Source organism: Anas acuta, chromosome 5 (genome assembly GCF_963932015.1).
Source record: "Anas acuta chromosome 5, bAnaAcu1.1, whole genome shotgun sequence".
Taxonomy (NCBI): domain Eukaryota; kingdom Metazoa; phylum Chordata; class Aves; order Anseriformes; family Anatidae; genus Anas; species Anas acuta.
Window position 1 is genome coordinate 36,741,498 of NC_088983.1, and position 23,210 is coordinate 36,764,707.

The following is a 23,210-nucleotide window of genomic DNA, read 5'->3' on the forward strand; positions in this document are numbered from 1 at the left end:
CTTTCATCCAGCCCACGTCTCACGGTGTTCAGCCTTCACATCTCTGTGCTCTTGCCTTTCCCCCTGTCCAGGGACCTACGGTGTGGGCATTTCTGCCAGGGCAGAGCCAAGCCATGGTGCTGTGTCCTCTCCACTGCTGACCGAGTGCTGCTACATCTCCAGTCCGTGAGGCACAAGCAGTTCAAAAAACACACACAGATTACAGCTTCACTTCAAAAGAACTTTTTTTTTTTTTAATTTAGAAATGCAGTTATATACATAGAACAATTAAATTAAACTTTGTACAAATATTAAAATACTATCTTCACACCCACTGCAATGTACAGGATACCAGAAAATATATATAAAATAAAGCAAAATAAAACTGATTGAGTGACATCCTGCACACCATCAATTATGGTTCTGATTTCAAATCCCACATACATATGGAGTACCATTCCGCAAATAATTCCATAGTGGTGCAATTCAGATAAAAAAAAAAAAAAAAAAAACACATACAGGAAAGAAGAAAAGATTAATGCACCAAAGGCAATCAAGCTCCCCTTGCATTTGCATCAGCAACTACCAGCAGTCTACCCACTGCATCATAGGATGTCTGCCTCACAGACAACTTGGCTTTGTTTTCTGTCTGAATGAAGCAAAGTTGAGAACCAGAACTAAAACATCTTCCAGCACAGCTCAGTTGCCTCTGTCCTTGCTTACCCCAGGACAGAAGCAAAAGCACAGCCTACGGAAAGCAAATGCAAAAGCATCAGGAGAGCCCACTCTGACAGGCGTGTAGATCCGTACATAACCTGCAGCGGGTCGAGTTTGGAAGCAGTGCTGAACACAGGGCCCTGAAGTGTGGGAAATGTCGTGCTCTGTCCTGATGTAGGAGGGGATGAAGGACTGGAAGAGGGCTTATTTCCTGTATAAAAATACGCATTAAAATGAAGCCAGCTCTAGGAAACCTCTCTGCACTTTCAAAGCGTTTCATAGAGAATAAACGTTTTCTGCAAGCAAAGGTTTTCACAAAGAACAAGTTCAATACGTGGTTCCCTGGGAAGGACTGAAAGGCTGAGGCTGGGGTGAGGCAGATGTGGAAAATGGATGGGATTTATTGCATTTATATACAGAAACCAGAGAGTGAAATTGATTTAATTAGATAATCTGGAGAGAGTAAAAAGGCAGATTTTGTAAAAGAACTGCTACCAAAACAGTAAAACCAGGTTTTGCAAGGATGCTCTAAGAAGGTCAGCAAGGAGATTTCAGTGTGAGTCTAGTTGTACAATAATGTTTTTATACAGCAAGCCTGCTGGTACCTCCTACATCTAGAAAAAGCACAAGCTCCCTTAAAACCTGGTCATGAAGGCATTGGCTCTCATTAGGCTGCAGCATCCCTCCTTGTAGTCACAGCTCCTCCTCACCCCTCCTTCTGTTCCCCTTTCTGTACTGCGAATTGCCTGACCAACCCAGATTATTTCCAGTGGCTGAGCCTCTCACCCCTCACAGCTCCAGCCCTCAGTGCTGCCCCACGGCACCCACCTCTGGGAGCAGCTTACAATGTTTCCCTCCCATGAGAGCTTATTCCTACCACAGCTGACTTCTGCGTGCTGAAAGGCCAAATAAAGGCTCCAGAAGCATTAAAAAAGTCACTGTGCTGGTGCTGAAAGGCAAAGGGAAGCCTCAGGAGAGATGTGCTAGGGGTGAACAAGCAGCATGCGTGCAGAAGAAGCGTTCTGCACAGCCAGCTCCGTGGTGGTTACAAAAGGACAGGAATGCACTAAGCCCCTCTCCCTCCCAAATTCACCAAGTTTTGACTCAGCAACAACTCCACAGGCTTGCATGCTGCAGAATGTCTCTCCTCCTAGCATCTTTTTTTTTTTTTCCTTAAACTTTGCAAACTAATTAAAACCAGAGCACACAAAAACATCTCTCACCAGTGCTGCTGACCCAGTTCGAGGTGGCAGGAGGCTCTGGCACAACCCGAGCCATCATCTGACCTGAGCTTCATCATGCACGTCCCCACAGGCTACTGTCAGCTTCACTTGCTGGTTCTCTCAGACCAGCCCAGTACTTGGGCTGAAAACACTACAGTTGGCTGAATTTTTATTTTTTTTATCCAAAAAAATTAAACCAAAAGAGCAAGGAGGTTTCTCTATTGCACATCATACTTTGAATTTCTGAAATGCCCTTTTAATTTTTTTTTTTTTTAATATTGGACTCCAAAAGTGAAAAAAAACTTTGCAAATAAGTGCTATTTTTATTCTTCCGATGTAAATCAGATCATTTCAATGTTCTTGAACTTCACAAGGCCCTGTACAAGTGACAGAAGATGAAATGATCACGCTGGGAGTGCTAAATAAGCAAAATGCCTCCCTTTGAATTCTTTTTGTCAGGCTTAGGTGGGAAAACAGGTAAGGGGGCTGTGGCCCCAGCAGAAAACAAACAAAAGAGCAACAAAAAGCCAATCACCCAGCACCTTACACCTTGCAAGGTTAAGCCCCCCCGCTCCCCATCCACCTGGAGGAGATCCAGGCTGCACCCACCCGTGACCCCTGCCCACAGGGCTCACCCTGCTCAGAGGCAAGGAACCTTCCTGGGGGGGCAGAGCTCAGGATGAGGGATCTCTGAGTCTGGGTCCCTGCTCCCACCATAAATAAGTAAAGGCAGGGCTGTGCAATTTGGTTCATCTTCCTAAGTCTCTGCCCTGAGGACTCCCCAGTCCTCCAGCCTCCGCAGAATAAAAGCAAACCCAAGCAGCAATCACTTGCTAATCAGTAAATAAAGTGAGTCTTCACTCCTCTTTAAGAAAAAGACATCAAGCAGACAACAAAGTCCTAGCTTCCTCCCCTAGCCACGCTACCTTATCTGATAAGGAAGCAAACTCAGAAGCTGGATGCAGTAACCCCAAAGCCCTTTCCATGCTCTGTCTTACGCTGGCAGGCAGCTGGGGCTCCAGCACAGCAGGCAGCCCGGCCTGGGAGCTGCTCTTTCACCCTCTTACAAGCCAGCAGAAGCTGACTATTTATGCCTGATCACAAGACTGATGCTTGCGTGCTTCCCTCCACCTCCACATTTGTTTTTTTCCTTTTAGTGAGTTCTTTTCCCATAATTTCTTGAAGTGAAAGAAAATTAAAGCGCTCCCTCTTCTGTGCAGCTGCCTTCCCTTCCCCACCCAAATCCTTTTTTTTCTCCCCACCTGGCAGCTGCTTACTTTCCTACAGCAGGGAGCAGAGGCAGGACCACACAGCGCACGCCTCCTGCTAGCTGAACAGGCACTCGTCCAGGGCAAGGTCGGGCTTGGGATCAGCTTCCAGCTTCATTACGGGATTCTTTCACCAAGGTGGTACTGGGGTAAAGGACGGCTCCCTGCAGGCAGACAGCATGCACCTGACTTGTACACCCTGATTGCTCAGGGTCAGTTTCAGGAGGCAGGACCTTAAACACATAACAAGCAAGTCCTACTTGGAGCTGGTTAGGTAGCAGGAAAAAAAGTCCCATACTCTTTCCCTCAGCCTTGCACACTCGCTCAGTCTCTCCATATGCCCTGATAAAACCAGTGAATAAGACGATTTGCTCAAGCTCAGAACATTTTTAAGGTAGGAGTTAAAAACTAAATGGGAACATTCCCACACTCGTTTTCTAAAATTCCAATAACAGACCTGTAAACATTTGCCCTCTACAGTGCTTGAACTCGAAACACGACAGCCCATTGTAGAACAACATGGGATTTTCATCACCCCAACTGAACAAAAAAATACCCAAACTGGATTTGCCAAATTCTTGTTAATGCAAAATAATGTGAGCAACAGGGAAGGGAGTTTAAAATGCTGCCTTTTTTAAATTATTAATATCCCTCTAAACAGGGATGGGGAAAATAGGAGTCTTCCATCCACATGCACGTGCCATCCCAGCTGTCCTAGGATTAAACAGCTCCTCAGGAACAGGAGCAGCAGGTGCATGGCTGGACACCACGGCCAATCCCCATTTCCTGGAACTGGAGCTGAGCCGCAGTGATTATTTATTTCTTTTAAAGGTCTTGTGTCACTGCTACCAAGTGCTCTGGCAACATATTTGTGGAGCAACAAGGATGAGGATAGGAAGGGTCAGAAAACAAAAGCAAAGCAGCAAAGGGAGTATCCCTGTTTACCTGTGAATTACCACACGATGTGTAAGGCCATGACATTTTGCTCCTTCAACTCAAATGAAAAATGTAGCAGCTTCTCACAGGGCACTCTCCTGGTTGCTTTGAGACAGCTATGACAAAGCACCTGCCTTTGAGAAGCCAGCTCTTCTTGCTGAAACCAATTCCATGCAACCCAGTTTCCAGACAAACCCTCTGAAGAACCCTACAGCTTCCATGCTATTGTGACCGGATGGCCCACCCCAGATGAACTTGGTGTCCTGCGGAAATGAAGTCCTGGTAACAGCCACCAGGGTATTCTGACAGAGAACTGTTGGGGGCAGAGGTATACATATTTTTGTATTTTGTTTCCCCTGCTGCAAGAACTTAAAGCAGTCTTTAAAATTTACGATCAGGATTCAGCTGTGGTGTCCCTGGGCACTACTGGCAGCAACGGGCGGCTGCGTTGTGTTCAGGAGAGACTTTGTAGATGTGGCCGTGCCCCAACCACACGACAAAGAAGCCCTCCTGTGCAGGCCCGCTGAAGCCCATTAGGACAAAACAGCAGACTCTTGCTATGGAGCTAGGAAGACACATCAGCCTCGTAGGTGGCAGGTACCCAGGATGTGAGTAACAAAGTCCCTGGGGTGACTGGGAAGGTAATTTGGGATTGCACCAGTGGCACAAAGTGTTCACCACCTATGGGCATTTTTCTCTCGACAGCTGTGAACATGTGAACTGCCTCCAGCCCACATCTGAAAACATCACCTCTGCCTGCAGGAATGACCAAAGGAACCTAAGCATTAGTGCAGAACAACCTTAACGGGGAAAGCCAATTGGAAATGGGTTTGTTCAGAAGAGCGGGGCCACAGATTTGGTTCCAGCCCTGATGCCTAAGTGAATGCAACCAACTCACAGAAAGTCCTTTCCGGACCCTGTGAACCACTGTCCTTTCTCCAAGGCTCTCCCAACAATCTCAACATCAGGAGCTACTCTGGCACAGGACCAAACCCAAAAGGGCTGTTTCATCAACAGTACAGTCCCAGTCACAGCTTCCAGAAACACAGCATAACCAGCTGGGCTACACAGGTAGAAGAGGCAGAAGTGATTTTCAGGAGCAGACTCTTCCAGAGCTGTTTGTTGGGAAGAGGGCAGAGGGCATTCCTACACGTTGGACTTCACAGCTTTCGGTGCTCTAGCAATTCCCAACTGTTATTGCACAGCTACGCTGCCTCATGGCCCATCTCATCAGAGACACTTCTAGGCATTACAGGCTGCCCCTTAACTGGAATCCCTCCCAAGCCCAGCGTCAGTCCCAGTGAGGCATGTTGTCCTGCCCTATTACAGAGAGGATGCTGGAAGAAGAGCATATAACATATATACCTATATATAAACTGTCTGCACCCAGGGAGCAAGCGGTTTTAGCCCCTCTCTGGGCAGCAGGAGGGCGAGAGGCTGCTAAGCTGCAACAAGCCGGTGTGAGGAGGAGAAAGGCACAAGAAAAGAGCAGCTCTTCTCAGAGACTGCCGTCAAACATCTGGCTGGGAAAAAGGAGAGGAGAGCTCAAATCCGCTACGTTCCTTGAGCCCCTGATGCAGATGGAATGGGGAAGCCAGCGCTGCACCAGCCCCACTGGTGCATCCAGGAGGCAACCTGGTGACATCCTTTGGATCTTCAGCTGAGGGCGTCTCTGCTTGGAGGTATCCAGGGCACAGCTCGCGAGGATGGGGAAGGCTGCACAGAGTGCTTCTGTCCCAAAGGCAGGGGAAGGGAGGAGGAAGAAATCCAAGAGGGAGAAGGCGAGGCAAATACAGCAGGCCTCATGCTTCCTTCAACAAGGGAATATCTGAATGGCGGGGAGAGAAAAAAAAAAGAAAATGTCAAACTTTTGTCATTCAACACACACCAAAATCTGCTGCTGATAGCGAGACAGGCCCCCATTTCCATTCTGTGATAAAGCAGTGTTCTTCCTGCCATCGTAGCACAGCAGAGGGCACCTCTGCTGGGCTCTGGTCCAACCTGCCTCTGCAAGCAGGACCATCACCACCCCCAGCTTTGAAAGTCTCCGAGAAGGGACACTCCATCACCTCTCTGCCTGGCTGTCTAGCCCTGCATTACCCTCCTAGCAGGAAATATTTTCCTTAATGCCCAATCTGAATCTGTCAAGTTACTCTCTGTGTTTCAGCAGATTACGCCCAGCTCCCTCTCAGGCCCCTGACTATCTTGGCAGGCCTCCAACAGAGCCTGTTCAGTTTCTCCACATTCCTCTGAAACTGGCAGTCCCACAAGCAGAAAAAGTATTCCCATAAAGCCCCGATATTGCGTAGGAGAGGGCAATAACTTCCCTTTCTTCGTTCCCATAACCTCACCAACCTCTTAGCTTCTCAAAACGCCTGAGACGAGAATTTTCTTGCTGTGTCAGGGATGGCTGGGGATACATGGATCACCCCTGGCCTTACCTGACCTGGAGAAATGCAGCCTCCAGTAGCTGCAGCTTCCTCATCTTTGAGCTGTAAGCACAAGTCTTACGGTCCCCTGCTATTTGGGGCTACCCGTACAACTTGCATCAGAGGCAATGTTTATTTCCAGGCAGTGATAAAAATGACACAGTGCAGAGGCAACACCCTCTAATTTCTACACGGTGGATTTTTTTTTTATGGTAAGTACCACTTTTGGGTTTCTACTGTTTGCTTACCAGAGGTTTAATGCCTATCTGAGGACACGTTGCCACTTCTGCCCTTCAGTGGAAATCCCCTTGAACTATTTTTACTGCAAGGCTTCTGGGTGGCACTAGTAAGGCCGGAGGGTGTGACAGCACAGAAAAAAGTTCTGCCCTGAGCTACCTACAAGCCAGTTACATTTTTTTTTGCCTGAAGACACAGCAGTCTCTGCAGAAGCAATCTTAAACTGCATCTTCACATCATTGTAAAGCCACTCCTTTGGGGCAGAACAAAAATCAAGAATGCAAGATACACGGGCCATTGAACAGAGCAGCACCTCTGCCCTGTACCAAGCACCCCCCTTTTGCGTTTTCTCACAAGCCAGGGCTGCAGCACCACATGCACTGTGGCAGTAAGCTGCTTACTAGGGTGATCGAAAAATGAAGAAGCCTAAACATCACAAGGGGTTTGTATTTCAGGCATATCCTCCCACTTTCACCAGCTTGTTTTTCCACAAGTGCAGCTCTTTTACTGCCTTTGCACAGTATGCAGAGGCCTCCACAATGCTGGAGGCTGGCATTTCTCTGCAAAGCCTTTGCTGAGACAAGACTGAGCAGCAGAACACCAACAGTCTTTTCAGACTGCCCTAGGCTCCCCCTAAAGCCACATACTTCAGAACAAGGTATTAACTACTGCTTGCAGTTATGTTGCGAAACAAGCCACAGAGACTGTTTCCAAAGCTCCTCTGGTGCCAGACATGTACATATGGGTATTTCTCCCTGTTTTCATGCTATGTGGTCACACTGCAGAACCTGCTCTTAAAAAGGTCTCATACAGTGCTCCTTGCCCGAGCCACATACCATCTGTGTATTCCTCAGAGGAAGTGAGTGATAGAAGGCTCTGTATGTCGCTGCTTTCTGAATCCTGGAGTTCTTTCTGTACAGGTCTACTGCTAGCCATGCCAGCTACCCAGGAAGAGGTAGCAGCCTGATGCACAAGAACAGTTTCAGAGCGCTGAGAGCCACTGGCTTCACACAGTCCAGACTGTCCGGGGGCCTCATCTTCTCTGTCAAGGCCGTTGCGAGCCCCTTGGTCCTGCTGCTGCATCTCTCTGGCTCCATTCTGCCCAGCTCCTTCGGACAGCACAATCTGCACCCGGGAGTCCGAGGGTGGAATGCAGTTCCCTGTGCTGCCATACACTGCTTCTTCGTAGGATGGCAAGGCCACTTGGACACCATCCACCATGATAGAGACCTGGTCCCCAGACACTCCTTGGTCTCGCCTCAAAAAATTAAAAAAAAAGGGCAAAAGGGGAAAAAAAAACAAGTTGAGCATTTACATTTTATATGTATGTTACCAAGAATAGCCTCCCACCTCTGCCACAGCAGAACTCTAAGCTCACCACTGACTTTTTTAGGGGAGATTGGACAAACACGAATGGTGTTTTACTGAGGTTAAGCAAGTTCTACTGTCAATTGCCATGAACACGATCAGGGACTGTAATTCACAGTGCCTGATGGATTTAATGGCAAGAGCTGAAGAGGTTACAATGCCTCCTGCCTCAACAGCTAAATCTGACAAAGATCTGACTCAGAGCCTCTGCTTGTAGGTAGAGAACTCTGACCGCAGTTGATTTCTGTTTGTTACACTGCTCTATTCTGAGACACCGAGCACTGTCTGTTCTACCACCTATGCTGCTGGTGAGATAACTGCTGGCAAGGCTTTAAGAGCTGACAGCTCTTAAATTGTCACTGTGTGAATCAACCTTGGCTGATGGGTCAGAGTCCTGAGACTGAATTTGAACCTTCCTGCTGCTGGACAGCCACATCTCTTATTTAAGAGCACTAGCAGTTCATTCAGGAGAAGTTCAACAGTGACTTTTTTTGACCTCAGCTGACAGCGATGTTACAGCGGGGTCCCTTCTCTCATCCACAAACCTAGGCCAGGAGAATTCTCCTCCCCCAGCAAGGAGCCATATGGGATTTGTGCATGTATCTAATCATCAATACTGACAGAATTCAGGACCAGACGATCTCAGAGACAGACTGGGGGAGAAGCACATATACCTGGACACTTACTTTGGCAGCTATCCAAGGCCAGAAGAGGCTGGAGACTGACCTATAGCCAGACCAGAGGGGTTCATAACTTTTAACATTCAAGGCCAAGGAAAAAAGAGCAAGGAAACCAAGGAAACCATTTCTGCTGCAAAGAAGCAGGATGTCTCTGAGCCCGGCTACACTTACCTGCTGTGATGGAACGACTTCAGCTTCGGCTGCAGCAAAACAAACAGCACAACTAAGAGAAGAATCAGGGCGACAGAGCTTGCTGTGGAGGCTACTATGGATAGCGTGGGTACTCCGATTGTCGGCGGGGAGTCCTTTTCTACAAAGCCAAGAGGAATACAAGGTAAAGTGATCCACTCCCTTAAATCATCGCCATAGGGAAGTAGTAACATTTGTGTTGCCTTCTCTCAAGAGTTACACATGTAAGAGCCCAAGTTTCCTCTGCAGTCAAGGCAGAATAGTTCTCCCCTACAGAGGACAGTTCAGAGCTTAAGCAGGTCCCCTCTCCATCAGCTGTAAAGGGAACCTTAAACATGCACAGCATAAGGGTCTTCTGGAAAAACATAGGGCAAACACAGAGAAAAGCAATGCAGGGAGGCCATGGGGACAGAGAGGGGACGTTAAGGGTCATGTCATATTTACATCTGGCTGAGCAATAGCTAAAAAATGTCCTGATGTCACCAGCGATGCAAGTAATTGTCTAGCATGATAAACAGGCTATTCCACTAGGCGAAACAACAGGAAAAGTTCCAGAAAATGGGTTTTCTTCGCTAACGGAACAGTCCCCTGAAAGAATGGGGTGGAAGTCACCTGGCCTGGCATTAGGACACAGTTTCTTTCTCACATAAACACGTACCCCAGGGAACAGAGGTAAGGGACGTGTTGCTTCAGGATGCTGAGTTTTCAGTGTAAGACACATCCCCTGTCCACATTACCTCTTCCTACCCCCCTTCAGCTGTGCCGTATGACTGTACTAGAACCATTTTGTCTTTTAGAGGTCCATTGCAAGACATGAATAAGTTGGGAACAGAGAGAGAAGGGCCAGGAGCTCATGTTGCTGAGTGTTCACATCATGCCTAGCACATTACACTGTCCCTTTCACCTCTCTGGAGCACATAATTGCCTGTGGATGTGTTGTCTCTCTCCTTAACTTTTGTCTTTGGTAGAGCTCTCTACACACTTCACCTCCCCATCAGCATATACTACTGTCCATTTCACATTCAGGACATTCCCATCTATGCAATTCCTCAATTCCATTTTGCTACATTCATCACATTCTCCAGGAGCACTGTTCTCAAACTGCAGTGGGATGCAGGACAAACCTGCAAGTAAAGATAAGGGTGAAAAAGAGCACGGAAACAAAAGGAAAAAAAAGCTACAGGACCAATGTTTTTAAGCCTGCAGCCTGAAATCTGTACCCCAAACAGGCACATACTGAAAAAAGTCTGCATTTTCTGCATCTTCTTTTTGGGGTTAAACTTATTGTTTTAGTTTTGAAAATTTTCTGGAAAACAGGTTCAAAACTAGCTTGAACCATCCCTAGGAAAAAATGTCTAATGTACATTTTTCCCTCTGGTAAGTAGGGCTGAGTAAGGATTTCCATTTTCATGATTACTCAGGGCACTTTGAGTACACTGACATGGAAGAGGGTAAGCAGATAGGGGTGCTCTATTTTCAGTATCAGTACACAATGCTGTAAAACCGCTCACCATGCAGGGTACAGTTCAGCACATCCACCATCTCAGTTTCCAGCAAGATGCTCACTAACTCATAAAAGAAACTGCTGAAAGGCTATGGGACTGATGTGCTCAGAGCTACACAAAACATTTGATAACTGCTCGGGATTTCATTTACTCCTTACAGAACAAGTGGGATGTTACCCATTACCACTCATTTAAAGACCTATCACTCTTCTCTCTACAGTTGCCCTCCTCTTCCTTTTTGCTCCGTGAAAGAGACCTGCTAGTTAAACCTCAGCTGACTCTGACCCCACACAGTTGTTGCAAAGACTGTGCTGCCAAAACAATAGCTTTTTCACTTGGCCAGGCTTTTGAAGCACCGTATTTTTTATAAGGCCACCAACCCTACTGGATGCTAAAGAAATCAGAGGGACTGCTGCTTATCACAACACAACTCCTTTAGCCCTGACGTAAACCAAGTGCTGCTATGCAGGATTGCCATCCACGGAGCTCGTCCTGCAAAGCTTTCTTCTGCCGCCTGGGTGCAGCAAGGGGAAGGGGGACCACTACAGAAAGGAAGTCTATGCTGCATTCGAAAAGCCTCTTTGGGATTTAGTTGCTGCCAGGTGAACTCCCAGTTCCCCTTCCTTGTTCGTCACAGGAAGGGGCTGTTGGAGTGGCTGTGACAGACACCAAGACGACAGCGTTTGGGACAGGACACATGTCCCAGAGTTCACAGATATGCAGTGAGCTCCATGAGGGGCTTGAAGATGATATTCTGTTTCCTTCTGATTAGGCTAACAAATTTTGCTTTGGGGATTACAAGACAAAATCCCAGAGCACACATCTTGCTGTCTCAGGATGACTGAGCTTTAGAACTCTACCAGCAGGCCAAAACTGAAGAGGGGAGGGCCTTCTCCTTTTATCCAGTACACATGCTTTTAAAAGCAGAAGAACAGCTGGCAACTAAGAGCTGTATGATGAACATTTTCCTGCAAATCTTTTCACTTTCCTGCTTTGATGGAGGAATTCCTGTTCAGCTGGGAGAGACCCACAAAACAAAAGCTGTGCACTTCCATATGGAGAGAAGCAGAAATCATTTGTCAGCAATGTCCTTTCCTGCCAGTGCAGCGCAAAGCAGCACCACGAAGCTCTGCCACAGGAGGCCAACAGCTAGTTACCCTGTTTGCAAAGGGTATCAGCTCTACATACTCTCACATATGCAGACAGGAGGGTACTGTCAAATCCATCAAGGACAAAGAGGGACAGCATGGAAAATGCTTCAATTTTAGGGCCTGCCCCGCTTCTGGGATGAGAGCTGCCAAAGAGACTCCACCTCAGTAACTCGTTGTCTCCTTTACACTCCTTCCCGTGGGATGTCTCCTTGCATGACTGACTCTGAGCCTGCCTCTGATGGGCTGTTACAGAAGGGGCATTTTTAACAAAGGGCTGTAATTGTGAGTTATGTTCATGGAATTGCTGGAGCAATGAGTGCAGCTGTACGGACTGCCCCAGCACAACACCAACTATCTAGGGAGAATCTGAAGAGCCAGTATAAGAGCAACTCTGACCGTCCTGCTGGACTGAGCGAGTACTCACCCGGGCTGAGCCTGCAGCTGACTTCCATGGCGGGGTTCCACTCTCCATTCTTACAGGTCAGGTATTTGTAGTCTCCTTTCAGCATGTAGCCTTCAACACACAGGTACTCTATGACGCTGCCCGAAGTCAGGGGGTCGTTGCAGGGACTAGGGTGGCATTTGTAGCCTCCATTCTCAGGCTGTGGTGGCTGGGGACAATCTGGAAAAAGAGAAAGCATCACAGAGGTTATCTCAGATGAAGACATCTGCTACACAACAGATGTGGCACACAGGCAAACTTCCACCTATGAAGGCTCGCTATATTGAGAAGAAACTACCAAAACTAAGGTTTGTTACACAGCAACACAGAACACTGCTCAGTTTCACCTCCAACATGTCTTTTGTGATTGCTAAGTACTGCTTGTTATCCCGGTGGTGCAGTCTAGCTGGCAGGCATCAAACTCGTGATATTTTTGTACAGTGATGTATAAGTTTGTTACAACTGGGATTCTGAACGAGAGGCCCAGAAAATCCTTGATGCTATCTTTTCCCCACAGCTGTTTCACTAGTGACTGAGGGGAGAAGCCAACAGCCAGGCTTCCCAATTAGCCTTCCAAGTCTGACAAAAAGGGCGAGACCTCCTCCTACTGAAATGAATGCAGGATGCAAGCACTCCATTGTGCTATGGATACAATGTCAAGATACAGAGCTGCCCCAAAACGTACCCTGGAAACTCACAAGATCCCTGATTTTAGCTGTTTTATAAAGATATACCACGACGCTATGAGAACAGAGCTTTGCTGCAGTAGGACCACATATTGTAGCCTATTTAAAAAATAATAATAAAAAAAATAAAGATATTTCTAAAATAACTCTCTGCTTACCTACAGCAAGGCTGAAGTACTGAGAGCATTTTACATTTCTTCTTGCATCTCCCCTGATGGGTACTGACATAGTAAGTGTGAAAAAATTTCTCACAGAATTTTCAGTTGCCATTCAAATAAAAACAACAAACCACAAATGAGGAAACTGCACTGAAAACAGGATATTTGCATTGCTTAGGATTTCATCTCCTCTGGCAGCTCCTGGTGACTCTGCAGGACCGCTCCAATACACTCCCATGCTATGTATTTACCTAATTGAAGGAGTGAGAATTCCAGTTTTTTTCCCCCTTTAAATTCAGATCTCAAGCTTCACAGAAGAAAATACATCACAGATCCCTCCAGAGATATTTTGGGGTATGGAAAACCAAACAACCCACCCTCCCAGTTCTACCACAGCATGGTTATCCAGGCCTGCCTTAATCCCCGGAGCACACAGTCGCAGGCTCTGCCTGCAGGTGAGAAACCCAACCGGGCAAACTTCAGTTAACTGGATTTGGTGCAGGACCTAAGAAGAGTAAGAAAACTTGAGACTTGCTCACTATGGAAAAATTTGCTCTCCTGTCGCAGTGTGAGTGACCCTTGAACCTAATCACATGTGTGAATGCATCATTGGTAGCGCCTTGTAAATGCCAGCAAACCCCAGGATGAAGGGCTGAGTGAAGCCAATAAGCCTCTGGCATGAGTTCTGCCAGCTTTGTAACTGCAATTCAATTTACTTCTTGAGAGAAAAGGTTAACAGGGGTCTAAGCAGTAGCCTTTCAATAAGACTTTGTTCTTGAGGAGATTTATCCTTAAATAAGGTTCAGAGGAGCCACTGTCCTGTCCCTCACAAGTGTTAACTGTTGCCTCTTCTGCATTTATTTTTTCTTTCTGCAATCATTTCCAATTTTGTAACCCAGGTTTTAACACTTTACCTTATGAGGCTAAAACTTACAGCCTGTCCAACACTTCAGATCAGCTGCAGCCGCAGCCTCATTACACATTTTGGCACGCAGAAACGCCCTGCTGCTTCTGCAAGACAGAGATGTTTCCTGCTAAAGCGCAGGGACCCCTCTGAGCACCCTCAGCCATTTAACAAGCACCTCCCCGGGCAATGGCAGCGAGCTTTGGGAAACCCTCCTGTTACCACAGCAGCCAGGGACAGCTTCCCTGGGCACCTTTAGGCCACAGGAGGCATCTGGAACCGCTCAGGAGCCGGCCCAGCCTCCCACACGCCGCCTTGCTCCAGCAGGAATTTTCCCACACTTGCACACGAGCTTCCCGTTTCCGGAGGAGCCCAAGCAGGCTGGCCCCAATGCTGCTTTTAAGGCCTTTGTTAGTCAGGGGAAGAGATACCGAGACGTGGCTAACAGGGCTTTTCTGCAGCAGACGCAGCCCTTTGGGCGCCACAGAGAGTCACGCTGGGAACAACGTGCTGCACAAGGCCCCTACACCAGAGCTGTAGCTGATTCCAGCAGCTGATTCCTGACTTGTCCTCCTATTAAAAGAAGAGCTTGCAGAATTAGTCACCTCCTTTTCCTCCCTCTTCTCCCTTAGGTTGACACCACAGCACCCGAGAACATCACAAATAGTTAACACCTCTGCTGTGACAGAAGAACAGGCCTACCCTGGCTCTGCTCTGCAGCTGGAGGGTGCAGGCAGACGGGCAGAGGAGCAGTTCAGAGCACGGCTGTGCTGTGAGGGCTCAGCACAGGGCTGGGGAGCAGGCAGCCTGGTCCAGCTCTCCTGCCAGCTCACGCTTCCCAAATAGGCTGCTTGCTTTTAACCTTCAGTGATGTTTGCATGCTGCTGTGTGGCCCAGCCCCAGGCTAGCGTTACTGTTTGGGTATTACTTTGGCACACTGTCCGACACTTTCTGAGGCACATGAACTAAACAATGGAGAGGATTTTTCAGCCCAATTAAGGCTGGGCAGATTTCAAAGGACATAGCAAAGCCAGGGCAGACAGATTTACTCCTTGCAAGTGTTCAAAGGTGGGTGGCACATGGTGGATACATTGAAGCTTCCCAAAAGGTTATAAAGGTTCCTCTTAAGGATTTTTTGACATTTTGTTAAGAACGGGTATTGTAACCACATACACCATCTTCTCAACAGCATCAGCCTAGATTCTCAAAGGTATACACTTGTATTTGAAATACTAGGAAACATGCAGGAGTTTCATCGCCTTCCTCCCTGAAACACATGTTCTTGGAAGTACCCCAGAGCTTATGAGACATCTTAAAGCAAACATACATGCCAGGCAGCGAAGAGAAATACAGCCAAGTTACATAAATTATCAATTTCCTAGGGGGTTACTGACATCCTAGGCTTGCAGTTATTCCCAGCTTCCTGATCCATCATGCTCTGAGGATGCAGAGAAACTGTGGTTTTGAACTTCACAGCCTTGTGCGCAAAGAGGGCAGAGCGCTACTCCCTGCAGCCCAGTTTCCAAGAGGTGCTGAAGTTTATGACATCTCCCGAGAGAGCTGGTTCCCTGCCAGCACAGGCTGCTGGAAAACAGGAAGGAGGTAACTGATGAGAAGACTAAACATTTGGGGCATGGCGAACTCTGTTCAGAGGTAAAGAAACTGTCATTTCCAGACTGACTGGCAGAATAAAATTATGCACCGGAGTTTCTACAACTGCAGTTCCAAAATATTTGGTGTTTAATATATTGTCCACCAAAACGCAAGACAAGATCTTTAATAGAAAAGTGAAAAAATATTAAGTCAGTATGCACCTTCACCCATTTTCCTACCAAATCATCTGTGAGCACCATTTCTCTGTGCCTAGGTCACTCAAAAGAATACCACCCTCCTTGAAAGGAGGGATAAATGCTTTTATGTTCTGTGAGTAACAGTTAGAAACTTGACAATACGCAGCACAAAACTGCAAGGAACTGTGTTTTTTTTTGTTGTAGCCACAGGCAGTGTCACCGCACCAGCACCCTCCGAGGCAGAGCTACAGACCATTTCTAACAATGTCAAAGCTACTCAAAACCAAACCACAGTCACAGACAATACCACAGATGCAAGAAAATAACTTTGTTTGACAAGACTGAGGGGTTTACGTACTCAAAACTCAGAGGATGCACCTGATCTCTGAGAGTGAGATTCAGAGATGAGCTGACTTCCCAAGCCCACACACGATCAGATTGATGTGGCAAGGAACAAGTACAATACTATCCATTTACACACACAATGTAAAATTAAGATATACTTAAATCTGACCAGATCATTACTACAGATATATAACAGCTGAGTACTAACCAGCTTTGTGTAGTCTTAGCACTGTACTGGGGTAACAAAGGCAGATACCTCACTACAATCTTGTTTTTTTTTTTTGGCACTCTGTTTCTTTTTTACCAAGTCTCTCAGATCCTAGCAGGGGTCTTATGTATCTCTTTCTGCGCCAAACACCTGAATTGTATTTCAGCCACTCACCTTTTTTGCTGAGTAGCCTGACCCCATAGAGATGAAAACCAAATCCTCCTTAATTTAATACATTCTTAAAAGAAAAAAAAAAAAAAAAAAGAACAAGACATACTCATAATCACCTGCTTGAGCGCATAACTGTAGGTTTGTAACCACGGCAGAAAAAGCCGTTGCATTGTTCACCTTACGTGGGTGGACAGATTGGGAAAACATTGTGTAACAAAGGGATGTTTTGCGCTGAATGTACAGTAAGTTTCCTATACTCCTCCACAGCAAGGCACAAAGGTCACTAAAGCTAGGACAGGAGTAGTTTTGACAAGTTAAAGCTGCTGGTATTTGAGTCAAGCCCAAACCCCAGCAACTGGAAGAGGAAGCAAGACTAGGCCTCAGGTAAACTCCTCACTGACCACAGGAGTGCTCCAGCACGTTTGACAGTCCTCAGAGCAGCGTCCTAGGAAGCTCACAAGTGCCTGCTAAAGCTTATTGGAAGCAATCTGGGGGAAAACCAGGCCAATTCTGTAATAATCTCCAACAGGAAGGTAGTAGTGTTCCTAACAGAGGTAGCTGGCAGATTGCTGCCCAGCCTTTGGGTCCGTATGTTTCAGTTACCCACCACCTTGACAATAACCAACCTGAAGCCCTGCTGCTTGGCCTGCCAGGGCTACAACTCCTCAGCTGGATCCCCTCAGCATGTGCCCTGTTTGGATATGCTAACATCCCCAGGCCTTTCAAATGAAGACCAGAACTGGAAAATGCTAACCTCTGTTCTTCCCTTTCCTCATCTTCAAGATTACTCCACTTAACTAATGTTATCGGGACTCAGAGGAAAAACATCATAGAACCATTAAAGTTGGAAAAGACCTCTAAGATCATCTAGTCCAACCTTTAACCTAGTACTAGTGCCCACCACTAAACCACACTAGTGAGTTCTACCTCTACACGTTTCTTGAAGACCTCCAGGGATGGTGACTCAACCACTGCCCTGGGCAGCCTAGTCCAATGCCGCACAACCCCTTCAGTAATGAAAATTTCTCCTAATATCCAAACTAAGCCTCCCCTGGCACAACCTGAAGCCATTTCCCCTCATCTTATCACTTGGTGTTTGGGAGAAGAGCCTGATACCCACCTTGCTACAACCTCCTTTAAGGTAACTGTAAAGTACAACAAGGTCTCCCCCCTGAGCCTTCTCCAAGCTAAACACCTCCAGCTCCTTCAGCTGCTCCTCATAAGACTCGTACAAATCATCCTACATAGTCATCCTACAAACAAAAACCACCCTTTTGACCTAACAAAATGAATATTCCCCTGGATAGTCAGGTCAAACCTGTCATGACTGATTCATACCAGGAGCCAAGTGTCCAGTCTGGTGAGCAAACATCTTTGTGGAGGAGGACACAGAAGCACACAGTTAAAAATTGTCCCTGTACTAGAGGATATGTGATTTGCTTCATGCTGGGATTAGAAGCCTTATGCTAACTTTCCTGTGCTATCTTGACTGCCCTACAGTAGGATTTTCATTGAGCAGCTTAAGAAAGGCTGTCTTCCCTTAAAACATCTTTTTGTCTCTATCTCCTGTCACAGAGATGGGTTCCCTCCTGGTCACAGTCTCTGCCTTTGCCGATCTTCCAAATTTTGCTACAGCAGATTCTGCAGTGGCAAGGAGCACTTCTCCGCAAGTCTCTGGTTCTCTGAAATTTGTCCATCTTGATTCTCTCAGGCAGGACTTGCCACTAGCTATAGAAACACAACACATCGAGAAAGGCATCCAAAATAAACACAAAGAGGGATAACTTCCAATTACTTGTCCCTGCTATGTAGGCATCGGATTTTCAGCTTGGATAATATGCGTGTCTGCATCCCTTCAATAAGACAGAGGGAACTGCAAAAGCAATTACTAACTTCTGGCAAGGAACTTCAAAGGCCCCAGTCTCTAAGGAACTCTTGAGGGCAATCCTCCTTTTCTACTCCTCTTCAGCCTAGGTCCTGCCACAGTTAAATGTCAGGTCAGAAACATCAGCTACAGTTGAAGCCTTCTGCAGAGACTGTCCATTTTCCGCATCTCAGACCTTGGGTTCAGGTTTAATTAACACCATGCTAAAAATAACACGGTTAAGTTCACTGTTTCTCCCAAGTTAGTGCCCTGAATCGCCTGCAGCATCAGCTTCCCCCCCCCAGCTACTTCTTTTTAGATTCAACACAAGCTTTCCTTTTTCATCTTTTCTATCTACAGAAAGCTTTTTTACAATAGAAGCGTGACAGCCTGATGCAGGCAGCCAGATGGAGGTCCAGAAGTGCAAGCCAGAGACCAGCAGTAACGCTGATTTTGGCTTGCGGAGGGTCTGGTAATTCTAGCAGAGGATTCCCTCCTGCCCACGGATCCTGCTCAGGAGTGGCGCTGAACATTAGTTTCGCCTCAGGAAGTCACTGAAGGACTCCGCTAGCAAGGGCTCTAGATGTGTTTGCTAATAGAAAGAGAGATGTTGGTTGTTTTGTCTCTTTTCAGAGTTCCAATTATTGCCAGCAGGGCACTACCTGACCTCTCCGCTAATCTCCTGGCTGTTTAGTAAGCCAATAAGGAAACAATTTGTCCCTCCCTTAGCCCAGTTCCTGGGTATCTTAATTTCTTGGGCATCCTCCCAGCCGTTGTCACTGGTACTCAGAGAAGCATGAATGTGACCCGACCAGGTAATAGTGTCACTGCTGTCCTTAGCCGAGCAGCAGGGGAACCAGCCAGATTTGCCCAGCTCTCTCAGCAGCTTCCTGAGCAACAACAAAGGCAGCAGCACATCAGCCTCCCAGGGCCTGCAGACAGGCCATGGTGCTTCAGCTTGTACAGAGCAGAACACCCTGTGCGAGTTCTCATGCAAGCCAAAGTCTGCTTGGTTTTTAAGCTTAGGATTTTTTGTTTGTTTGTTTTCCCCTTGTAAGTGGTTGTTCCAAATCTTGCTGGAGGACAGATCACTATTTAACACTCAATGGACTTAAAACCCACTATACACCAACAGAAAAACTAGAAAAAAGTCCAAGTTTGCTCCTTTTCTCATGAAGACTTAACCTGTATCCTAAAGAGCCTGGGCTCTGAGTGGCTTGCCACCTTAAGTAGGAAAATAGGAAAAAAAACAGCACCACCTATTTGATTCAAAGAGCACACTGACAGCTACCAGGCCCCTCTCCCAAAAGCCTACTGCAGCACCCTCAGGGGCAGCAAGGCACAACCAGCACTGCTGCAGCGTGAGGCGGTGACTGCAGAACAAAATTCCGTGAGCTCCTCTTTGGGTGAGGATTTTTCCTTTTAAACCAGGGCCTTCAGGCACACGTACACCTGGACTGGTATTTGCTCCGGGAGTCTTCTGCAGAGGGAGATGACGGGAGGGCTGGGCAGAAGGACCAGACAGCTTTGCTTTCTGTGCGAAATCCAGACAGTGTCCTTGTTTTTCTCTTCCCCTGTGCACATGTATAAACAGCAGGAGCCCCTTTCAGAAATCCCTGCCTCCGAAGCAGTTGGATTTTAGTAAGAAGCAGGCCTGTATCATTTCATACCCTTTTTAGACTAGCAACATCAAATAAACACTGTATTTTGCCAAAGCAGAACCATATCCCAGGCAGCTGGCCTGCAGAGAAAAAGCACCCAGACAGGCTTTGATCACGCTGCTGCCTCTTCCCTCACCCACACCTTCCTTCCTGTTGAGAAAGCAGTGACGAGGGGATGTGCTTTTGGAAAAGCACAAGATGGTAGATACCAAAGCAGTACCTCCACCCACACGCTCCAGCTTGTCAGTGCACAGCTCCATTTCTGAGTGCTAAATACCTTTGGGTTTCCAACCAGCGATGTTTGCTGGATGCATGAAAAAGCTTTCAGCACAGCTGCTTCCCCCTCTGCTCCTGCACTCCTCTCCCTAGTCCAAGCATTTGGATTAATACGAATATCAGGCTAGGGAACGGCACATCAGCTATTCCATGGATAATGTCATTGAGACTGCAGGTCCGGGATGAATCTGAAGAGCCTCATGCTTTAGATTGGGGTTTCTCTTGTCTGTCTGGCTGAGAAGCACAGCAGGGACTTGGTCTGCAGTTGCGCTCTGGGAATTGTATTTGAGATGTTACCCTTTCCCAGCATTTGGGGGATGTGTTTTAGCCCATGTAAAATTATCTTCCAACACACAAATGTCTCCTGCAGTCATGAGAAAGCCCCCTCCCTAACAAACAGGGGGTCTTCCAGGTAGAGGCAGAGCATGCTCTGCTGCCCTTTCAGGTAGCTCAAATTTTTTGTGTTACTTATTTTCTCCTTACTGCCTGCAAGCATGCTAACATTTTAACTATACAATTAGAGTAAAAAACCTGCAGATACACCACCTGAAGAGGGACCCAGACCAAAGCTAGCCTCTGCCAGCTGGAAGTAGGCAAGACCTCTGCATTTCTAGCTGGAGACAGCATTCACATTAAAAGACCGATTACCAGCTGCCCAGGTTTTCTCCATCTGTAATTTTTGGGGTGGAGATGAGGACTGGAAGCAGGACAAGAGATTTTGAACGTCCTCCTCTCCAGCACGCTGGCTTTCTCTAGCACAGGAGCAGATGGGTCATTTCCCAGAGGGACAAGCTCGAGACAGCAGCTGCTGCCGGAGCCCAGTCACAACAGCTGAGGCTAAAGAGCCTCTATATTTTACTTACAGGAGGCAGAAGTCAATAAAAGGCCGCTATTGTGAGCGTGCACACTTCTAGTCGACCCTGCCCCTAAAATATTTTAAGCCTTCCTAAAAACACACTGCAAAACATAACCCTCTTTTGGGCTCGGCGTATTGAGCAGAGGCCAAAGTCCACTGAAAAATAAGCTCTCTGTCTTTGCTGGCTCCAGATGCTGCTTAGCCTCAAGTCAGAGGCAGAATATCAAACTGAGGGGGACGGGAACCTTCACTGGGAAATTACAGTCTCCCTCGCAAGGGCACATTCTGAAGAGGAGGCTTATTTTTCTTCATGTTGTAATGCGTGTAAATGAGAAGAAACCAAAGCAAAGAGATTTGTATATATAATCATATAGCTGTGCATTTATATAATTAGACATATTAGACAAGCACTTTCGCTGTGTACAGTAACAGGCACCCCTCACGCAGCCATCCCATACGTGCCAAAGCTGCCTTTCTCCCCCAACACCCTGCCTCCCCCCACCACACTTTTTTTTTTTTTTTTTAGGGCAGGGGGAGAAAAAAGGAAGAAAGAAAAGACTAATTGCAGCCTTCCACCAATGCAGTCGCCATCTGGTAACTCAAGAGACACATGGAGCCGAATTATCTTAATTAACATGTTACAACAGTATTTAAAAAAACTCTGTGCTTATTAACACTCAGCTGTGATTAGTCAACCATGGAGGAAGCCTGCTAGTGCCACATTAATTATGGGTCTTGTCTTCCTTTCCATTATAAATATGATTTTTTTTTCCAGTGGCTTATCTCTCTCCTAAAAAGAGCACCATTGGCATCAAATTTTGCTCTTAAATGCAAATTCTATTTATGTTCTCCAAGAGTCAAAATGTTTGGGCTACGTGAAGCTGCCACTGGTGCTTCTAGAGTGCTACAGACTGTCTCAACATAAAGTGCAGTGTTTTGTGGTTTTTTCATGTTTGCACCTCAGAAAGCACTGCTCAGTTACACAAATCCCTCGCTAAAATTCCAGTAGAAAAAACGAGCTATTTTCTCTTTTTCAAATTCCATTCCCCCTCCAAAGCAGAGGTACAGACTTCACTGACCCCACGCTGCGCAGGGAAAAACAAGACAAGGCCCAGGGCTAGCAGAAGAGCCAGATATGCAAAGGGAAGATGTCTGCAGTGAAAAGCAGCAACCAAAGCCCACCTGCACTCCAGCGGCACACCAGACTGCATCTGCCTCTCTGGAAGCGTACTGCTCACTGTGAAAATGGCATTGTTTCCCCCATAATAGGCCCACCTGTAATGAGCTCCCCTCAGACACGTTCCCGTATGACTCAGCCTGACAGGCTCCGAGACAAACACTGCCAAGTTGTTCAGAGCTAGCTTCGTGTTATGCTTGCCCAGAGCCCACCAAACAGCAGGGCTCTCATCTGGACTGGGTATTTCGGACCTCAGGGTAACTCCAAACTGTAGAATAAAAACCTGATGCTTTTAAACAAAGCTGAGATTGAAAAACCCATCTCTGGAAACACTATTTAGGCAGAGGAAAACAAACAATGAAAACTGCAGAAGAGCTTTAAAGATCTTATGATAAAGCAATCTTATTGTTGCACAAAAATTATAATCGCCATTAGGGATGCCTGCCCCAGTCCAGCACAGCCCCAGAGCAGCTGAGCAGCACTTCACAGCACCCAGCACTGCCAGACAGTTTAAAACAGTTTGCACCTGGGCTGCAGTGGGGTGAGCAGTACAGTGGCTCCAGGACAGTCGGTGTAACACAGAAACCTGCTCTCCCCTGTGGGCACAACGGAGATTTCCAAGGAGAGTCAATTTCATTTTATTTGCCCAGGCCACTTCTGGCCTCCCCATGCCTTCTTCCAGCCACCCTGCAATCACTGCCACGTGTTAGAGGAAGGAAATTGCCAAGTGCTACAACAACTTTATGTGATCTGCAGTGTCCAGGATTCTGCTCCTGAAACCCAAACCCTCTCACCCAAATGGCAGCACCCAGCCTGTTATTTTTTGTTTCCTCCCTTTCAGATGTTACAAGGACTCTCTTAGTCAAATAAAGTGATGCTGGCTTCAGTTTCAAATTCCTAAGAAATGTAACGAGCCCAAAAGTGCTCACCACACTGGGCAGGGGCAGTTAACACTCAGCAGGGGCCTTCTGTCCTCTCACTGGCAACTCA

At 47.0% G+C, this 23,210-nt stretch overlaps 1 protein-coding gene across 5 annotated transcripts in view; it reads right to left on the bottom strand.

The window, feature by feature from the left end:
• Positions 1-206: 206 nt before the first annotated feature.
• Positions 207-23,210, bottom strand: part of SUSD6 (sushi domain containing 6) — a 79,330-nt gene continuing 56,326 nt past the window's right edge. For all 5 annotated transcript variants that reach the window (XM_068684161.1, XM_068684157.1, XM_068684159.1 and 2 more), the window contains 4 exons: positions 12,107-12,304; positions 9,009-9,147; positions 7,626-8,047; positions 207-5,951 (listed from right to left, as the gene is read on the bottom strand). In XM_068684161.1, coding sequence (XP_068540262.1) covers positions 5,926-5,951; positions 7,626-8,047; positions 9,009-9,147; positions 12,107-12,304 — 785 coding nt within the window. In that variant the 3' untranslated portion in view covers positions 207-5,925. The remainder of the gene's footprint in view (positions 5,952-7,625; positions 8,048-9,008; positions 9,148-12,106; positions 12,305-23,210) is intronic.